At 45.4% G+C, this 8,225-nt stretch overlaps 1 protein-coding gene across 8 annotated transcripts in view; it reads right to left on the minus strand.

Moving 5' to 3' along the window:
- The window catches only part of TCF7L2 (transcription factor 7 like 2), a 217,233-nt gene extending 209,274 nt beyond the window's left edge, over positions 1 to 7,959 (minus strand). For 5 of the 8 annotated variants that reach the window (XM_006162771.3, XM_014593396.2, XM_014593397.2 and 2 more), the window contains exon 1: positions 7,873 to 7,958. In XM_006162771.3, the coding sequence (XP_006162833.1) occupies positions 7,873 to 7,899 (27 nt within the window). In that variant the 5' untranslated portion in view covers positions 7,900 to 7,958. Of the gene's footprint in view, positions 1 to 7,872 lie in introns of all 8 variants that reach the window. The other 3 variants (XM_014593399.2, XM_006162770.3, XM_014593395.2) reach the window with 2 other exon arrangements.
- Positions 7,960 to 8,225: the final 266 nt, after the last annotated feature.

Genomic DNA, 8,225 nt, shown 5'->3' on the forward strand with positions numbered 1-8,225 from the left:
TTTCGCTCCCTGCTCCCTGTCGTTTTGAGGAATCAACACAGAATTCACAGGCCAGCCAGTGGCCTGGTGGTTAAGGCTCTGGATTCCACATGGCCAACTGCGGTCCAAGCCCCAGACCCAGCAGCTTAAAAACACTCTGGGCGCGTGTGTTGGACACATGCCTGCCCAAAATCCCAACAGAGAGATGAAGAAGGGACTACAATGTGGCCATGCTCCCTGAGAAGGGTGGGAAGGTGCTTTCTCAATTTCTCTCTTTCTGTCTCTCTCCAGCAAGCACACGTGTCCTATAGCAAAAACTAAAAATAAATAATTTACATAAAGCACTTAACGCTGGACCCAACACATAGGAGAATTCAATAAACAAAAGCTGCTATTACTTGGGAACCAGCAGTTAGCGTAATGGCTATGTTGCTGGACTCCCACATAGTCGACTGTGGTTCGCATCCCCGACCCGGTGGCTTAAAACTCACACCGGGCGCATGTGCGTGCCCGAGATCCCGAGAGGAGAACGGAGGAGAAGGGATTGCAGCGTGGCCATCCCCCCGGGGGGTGATTTCTCGCTTTCTATCTCTCTGTCTCTGTCTGGCGAGTGCACTCACCCTATAGCTAAAACCTCTCAAAAAAAAAAAAAAAAAAAGCTGCTATTACTATTAACTGTTATTGTCTCTGACCCCTAAGACCAAGCATGTTATTATCCATGCTATTCTTCCCAAACTAATGCCTCTGCTACAGCTCTGTGAAAGTAACTGGCTGTCTTCACAAACACATGAAGAAGTAAAGGCCGCAAAAGCTCATGGGAGGGAGCAACAGGTAGTGTGGTGGTTAAGGGCACTGGACTCTTACATGGCCAACCATGGTTCAAGTCCTGGACCTGAAGGCTTGTTTTCTCTCTCTTGCTCTCTGTCCCTCTCTAGCCAAATTAAAATAAAGTTAAATTAAAAAATTATTAAAAAAAAAAAAAAACATGCAAACATTACAGTATTTCTCACTCCAAAGGAGAAAATGTTATCCCAATCGAGTACCTGGCCACCCTCAATTTTTATTCAACAGCTGAAAATGAACATCCAATAAAGGATCAATGGATTGATTCCAGAAGACTCTAAGGCAGCACTTTTCAAACTTCTGTAGACTAAAAAAAAAAAATCACAACCCTCATAAAAATGTAACTCCTGGACTGCACCAGAAACCTATCAATCTAACCAAGGGGAGTAGGGTGTTTATAAGTCAGTATTTAAAACATCACTAGGATTTAAGCTTGGGAAGAACTAGGGCTTTTTGTGTTTTGTTCACTAATAAAATTCCCCAGAGGCCTCACACGCAGTAGACACACAATAAATATTTTTGAATAAATGACCATCCTGAGATATAAACTTAAATTAGGTAATTAAGCCAAAACTCATTCCCACAGAAAGTGAGTGAGCCTCTTGGGTGAGTAGCGTGACATCAGCAAGCTGTCAAACCACTGTAGTGAGGCGGCATCTCTCTCTCTCTCTCTCTCTCTCTCTCTCACACACACACACACACACACACACACACCCTTCTTTGTAGAAAGTAGGCATGAAATCTCATAGCCAGCGTCTGCCAGGAAATAAGGAAAAGTGAGGAAGAAACTGCACCAAGACCTAAACTTGTTTCCAGAGTTCTCCACTTAGCCCAGATCTGTTTCTCAACCAGGATGGCAAATCCTCATGAAAAGTGAAAGGCCAGGTAACTAGTGGTGAGTCAGAGGACAAGCTCAGGACACAAAAGGCCACCAACACAAACCTGAACAGGAGTAAAGCCAGCAACCCCACAAACCTGATTTTTTTTTTTTTTTCTTTTTGGAGAGGGTATATGTGCTTACAGAAGAGCCAGAAAGCAAGAAAACACCCCTCCACCCCCCAGAGGGATGACCATGCCGCAATCTCTTCTCCTCCATTCTCAGGATTTTGGGCATGCACACACACGCGCCCAGCATGAGCTTTAAGCCTCCAGGTCGGTCCAGGACTTGAACTGCGGTTGACTATGCAGGAGTCCAGCAATATAACCATTACGCCATTTGTCTGTCCACTCATCTTGACCACGTTCATCACAAATGCAAAGGTCTACTAGGGCAGAGAGATGGAGGCTGAGCCATGTCACCTTAGGAATCTTAACAATTTCAAATATCCAGTTCACACTTAGGAAAAAGGGCCAAGGTCACACTCCAGTTTATAGCCTTTCTCTAGCTCCAAAATGTACCCAGGTCCTGGTGAAGCGACCTGGTGGCCTTACTGACTGAGTCACGGTGGAGGAGTCCTAAGACCCAGCAGAAGGTTCATGCTTTGGTGCAGCTCAAAAAGGAACTTGCAAGCAAAAGGACAAGAGGGAAAGCAACACCCACGGCAAAGTCTCTACCGCTCAGCTGTGTAAACAAATAAAATGGTCCATTTCTTCTGGATCCTCTCCTAGTTGTCTTTGCGCACACGCACAAGCACACGCATGCACGCACACACACAAACCACTTCACATCTTAAAAGAAAAACAACCAAGAAAGGTCTACACAGTTTGTTTTTGCTGTGTGTGGTTTTTTCCCTAAATCACATCTGACTTGGTGTTAAAACATCAACCTTTGGCCAAAATACTCTTAAAACAAAGGCTTAATTGGTTCTGAAGTAGTTCTTCTGAAAACCAAGGGAAACATCGTCTGTGGGTCCTGACCTTGATTACAACACTGCTCTTGAGGTTGGAATAATGATGGGAGTAGGAGCACTGGAAGAGCTCTCCTCAGGAAGGCAACAGAGATCCCTAAACATCTATCTATGGTCACCTCCAGGACACAGCCCTGGACGCCATTCTGTCTTCACATTTCCCGTTGGGGTCCAGTCTCTGAAGTCAGTCCTCTTCTCTGCTCAGTGGAGAAGATGGTGGGACATGTCCCTAGGACCCAAGGCCACAGGCCAAACCACTGGGTGATGGGGCCTGTACTGGAGCTTGGGCAAAATTGGCCTCCCATCATACCCAGGTATGTACTACTCCCTCCCCCACAAAAAACACCTAAATACTAGCTGGCACATTTCAATGGCAGCACTCAAAATCCAGTTCAAGTGTTTGCCAAAAGGCCAGTGCAAAGCTAAACACACAGTTACCCATGCCTCTCCAAAGCCCCCCTGGTGTATGAACAACAGAAGCAGAAACATACTTCCCCCCCAAAATACATGTGTGAGAATGTCACTAGAGCTTTAGTCATAAAAGCAAAATACTAGACGTAATTCAAATATCCAGCAATGCAGAAAGGATAAGAGAATGTGCACTGGGTCATATGTATACATGGAATCCGACATGGCAATGAGGAAGATCAAATCCTTGCTACCCACAATAACGTGGATAAAGCTCACAGACATAACGCCGAGTGAGGCCGGATGTGAAACACTCCAATCTGCGTGATTCCAATTACATGAAGCCAAAAATACAGGCGAAACGAATCCATGGGGATAGATCAAACTAATCCATGGTGAGAATTTTGACTGGGGGCAGGGGAAAGAGGAAGAAGGTGCCGGAGGAAGAGGAGGGGGGAAGGAGACTCCTTTATTAGAGGCCAGCGAAGTATGCCTGTGGGGCCATAGCCAGCCACTGCCTGTTTTTATATATAAAGTTTTATTGGGACATGGCCACACACACTCCTCTATCTTGGCCTCCTCTCAAAGCACAATAGCAGGGTAGAGTAGTTGTATAGAACTGTATACCAGGACCAGCAGTTGTTGGCACAATGGTTAAGGCACTGGACTTGCACATGGCCAACCGTGGCTCGAGACCCGGACCTCGCAGCCTGCTTTCTCACTTTCTGTCTCTACCTTTCTCTGGTCAAATTTTAAAAACGAATAATGAGTAAAATTATTCTTTAGGTTTTTTTTTTTTTTTTGAGAGATTTTTGCTATAAGGAGTGTGTGCTCAATAGAGACACAGAGAGACAAAAAGCAAGAAATCACACCCCAGGGGGGATGGCCACATTGCAATATCTCTCCTCCATTCTCAAGACTTTGGGCACAGACGTACACATGCTCAGCACGAGTTTTAAACCTCCGGATCCAGTACTCAAGCCATGGTCGATTATATGGGAGTCCAGCAACATAACCATTACATCATCTGCTGATCCCTAACTAATTCTTTTTTTAAAAGTTTTATTTATTTATTTCATTTTAATTTGATCAAATTAGACAGAGACACAGAGAGAGAGAAAGAGAGGAGGAAAATGAGAAACCAAGTTGCCAGGTCCAGGATTCGAACCACAGCCAGCCATGTGGAATCCAGCACCCTTAAACATATACCTGCCAGTCCCTAAAATAATTATTTTTTATAAAAAGGAAACCTCATGTCCTCATGGGGCCAGCCCAAAGCCTAGTGGCTAAAGCAGCTGGATCCCACATGGCAGACTGTGGTTCAAGTCCCGGACTCAGCAGCTTGAGAAACATACCAGGCACATGTATGCCCAAAATCTCAAAAGGAGGGAGAGATAGAGAAGGGAGTGCCCCATGGGGAGACTTGCGGGGAGTGGAGTTTGCTTTCCTTCTCCCACTCCTTCTGTCTCTCTCTGGCAAAGACATGCACCCACTAGAAAACTGAAGCCAAAACAAAAAACCATATAGCCCAAAAAGCCTGAATACTAGGTCATCAGAAAAGTCATGACTCATTTTTACACAGAAAAATACATCACGACTCTTCTGACAACCCAGTCTTTACAATCGGGCCCTTCACAGAAAATACGTCTGAACCCTGTTCTATTTATTTGAGTGATGATTTCATGGAGGTACACGTTTATGAAAGTTCATGTAATTCTCTACTAAAGGGCTGTGTACTGTGATATATTTAAAATGCACTTCAATAAAACTTTTTGAAAGTCAATAGAATGAAATAACCGGGGGCTGGTTTTTGTGTGTGTGTGTGTGTGCATGTGTGTGTGTGTGTTTCTGAGATCTAGCTGCACTCAGCTGAGAAACACAGAGCAATGAGAAGAAAACACAGCCACCCCTCACCATGGGGTGTGCTCATGCTGCAATCTCTTCTCCATCTCTCTGCCCTCCAGGATTTGGGACACATACGTGCGTGTCCCCTCATGTTTCTCAACCGATCAGGTCTGGGACTCGAACCATGTCAGCCATGTGAGATCTAGCTGCCTTAAACACCAGGCCATGGAGCTAACCACTATGTCTTTTTTAAAAATGCCATTTAGGGACCAGGCAGTGGCGAGTGGTAATACAACTGGAACCACCCTGGGTTGGTGCCCTGGAACCTCCCTAAGCATGCTGGCTGAGATTGGCACTGATTGTGGTATGAACGCCTTGTCAGGGTTCCTTTCTCTGTCTCTTTCTCATGAAATAAATAAGCAAACGTTTTTAAAAGGTTTTATTTAAGCCTTTTACGTTTCATTCTAGATACATCATCTCTGGAGAACGAGGCCATTGGTGTTGCTCCTGTCTCTTCTAAACTGAGAGAAGGTAAGAGATTGTCAAAAGTCGGGAGGATCCCAACCTAGCCACGAATAGTGTTCAAACTTTCCCAAGAATGTGACATGTCTACGGAATCACTCAGGCCATTCACATAAACAGTACACTGGGCCACATCCTGAGATTACAGGAGGGATGGGAAGGGCAAAGGGCAGGAATCTCACGTGATGCATGGTGTCATCTTACTCGGGGTTATTTTCGGATATAGCTTAGGAGAGCGACAAGCTCAGCCCCCATTGAAATACAGTATTTATTAAGTTTAAACAGTTCTAAATTCCCAGGGAAGAAAATTCTGTCCTAAAGACAGAATTTAAGGCCTAAAATGGAAAAGGGAATGAAGGGGAAAGGTTTGTCTACACTGCACTAGAGCGAGGTCAACCTCGCCCCTTCCCCCCGCCCACAGTGCTGCTGACCTGGCCAATGCAGTACTTTGGGAACAATTTCATTTTGTCTGAGGTTCCCCCTTCTTTCCTTTTTTTTTTTTTTTTTTTTGCCATTTATCCTTTGATGATCACGCTACAATTACAGCTAGATGCTGTCTGGCTTGGCCTCGTGCTGGTCTCGCAGAGACTGAGCGAGCGTGAACACTGAAAGCATGGTACTGGGGCTCTAATAAAATGTCTCTCTGTTTGCCCACATGGGCATCAAGCCTTAGCAAATAGAAGCAGGGGAGAACAATACTACCTGTTCATGGAGGAATAGTGATGGTTTCAGTCCTTCAAACAATGAGCTCTGTAATTTACTCCATCCTCCTCCTGAGAAAGAGCTTCACATGGCCTGCACCGTGCCAGGTGGTTTGGAGAAAGACGAACTGCTCGGTCTAACAAGGGGCACTTCAGCAACGGGTGTAAAGATACAACAGCTGGTCTGGTCTCCCAGTGACATGGCCCCAGCCAGCCTTTCCACACCAAGATAAGGATCACTATCCTATTCAACCTCAACAATTCCCACACCCCAGGCAACAGGATTTTCCAGCACTCCATGAGATGTAGCAGGTCTCAGGACATTGTCTGTTCATCCATCCATTCATCAGAGTCAGGGTTTGGCCTTGTTCTCTAACCAAGCCCGATGCCTAAGACATTTTCTAGGAGCAAGCCTTACTAGGCCGTTAATCATAAAGCCAGAAGGGGCCAACAGGAAACGTGCCTGCGAGACTCGCTCAAGCGAAAGACACTCTGGTGTTGAAAATACTTGGGGTCGGAGGGGTAAAGTCAACAGTCACACTTTCCCCTAAAACACACACACAAGATCCGCGCTACTGCAGAGTAACCAAAGTATTTTTTAAGTAAGTTACTGTTGCCTTGAAATGAGTACAAAAATACCAGGAATCCACCCAATGAAAATGTCTGCTGACTCATGCCTTTCACTGGTAGAGTAATTCCATTTACCTGGGGGCAACTGGCTATTAGAAAGTCTTATCGAGGAAGATGCAGATTTGAACTGGCAGATCCACAAAGATGGCAAGTGGCTCCCGCGGCAGGAGAGACCACACACACATATAGGCCAGTGCCCTGCAAGTGCCTCCTGCAAGCCACAGAGCAACGGGATAATGTAACTGCTCGAGCAAACCCACATCAATGCAGATCAACCACAGCCAGGCTTGACCACCAGAAAAGGTTTCAAAAGCCTCTCCCCAAAGAGTTAAACCAGAACACTCGAGAAGTTTTGGTGCCATTAGTTACACCATGAGGGCCAGGCAGACAGACGAAAATCGTATTAGTCTGCTCTCGCTCCACTCTTGCGCTCCGTTGGCATCAGTTCAGCACCAAGTCTATATTAGTCCGTGATTTGTTTAGCCTTTGGATTTAAGAGAATGGAAGTACTACGTGAGCAGGAAACAGGACACTCAATCAGAAGCCCCAATCTGCCGCCTTGCCCTCCCATTTCTCTGTGTCATATATCAACAGGTTCACGAGAAATCAACATTTCAGGATGATCAGGTCAAAAGCGATATTCTTAGCACCTCTTAACGGATTTTTTTTTTTGATGCACCGGAAACAACTCTCTGGCTGTCACTCGACCTCCTCTGCCCTCCCCCTTTAATCCTTCCCATTCACATTTTGTCTCCCCTTGTTTTACTCCCACTTCAGATCCCTCCCTCTGCAAAAAAAAAAAAAAACAGTAGCCAAGCTGGGGCCGTGTGCCCATTCTGCCTGACCAAGAAACTCGTAATACACACAGGCTTCTCTCTCCTTCTGCAGCTTCAAGTCATCTTAGCAGCATTTCTTCAGTTCTTTTTTTCTTTGCTTCCCACTTCTCCCCACCACCACCATCCCCCCCGCCCGCCAAGATTCAACCATCACCATCACCACCGATAGCATCAGCATCTGGGGGGGAGGGGCAGAGAATAGAAGATACAAGAGGCCTACACATTGACAGTTCGAGCTTCAGGATCTCTTGCATTTCCTACCTGAATTGCAATCTGGTGTTCAATCATTTTGTACGCAGAGTAATGCGTGCTGCCGGACTGAAAATGGAGCTGTAGAAAGAAACCAAATCAAAGCGTCTGCTTATGTCACAAACTACAAGAAAACATCTTAAGCAGTTTATGAATAGCAGACAAACCTTCCCAGATTGAACTGCAGCCTTGGCATTCAATCAGGACCTGTGTACGTTTATTTGTTGCTATGGATAAGATGATCATAATAATCTAAGTTTTTTTGTGTTAAAGCACCTATTCAATAAGCAAAAAGGGGAGGGGGGTGGCCAGGAGTGAGAATCAATGACATGAAAAGGAAAGACTGATGCCCGTTAAGACATAAA

The sequence above is a fragment of the Tupaia chinensis genome, unplaced genomic scaffold, assembly GCF_000334495.1.
Source record: "Tupaia chinensis unplaced genomic scaffold, TupChi_1.0 Scaffold140534_1, whole genome shotgun sequence".
Lineage (NCBI taxonomy): Eukaryota > Metazoa > Chordata > Mammalia > Scandentia > Tupaiidae > Tupaia > Tupaia belangeri.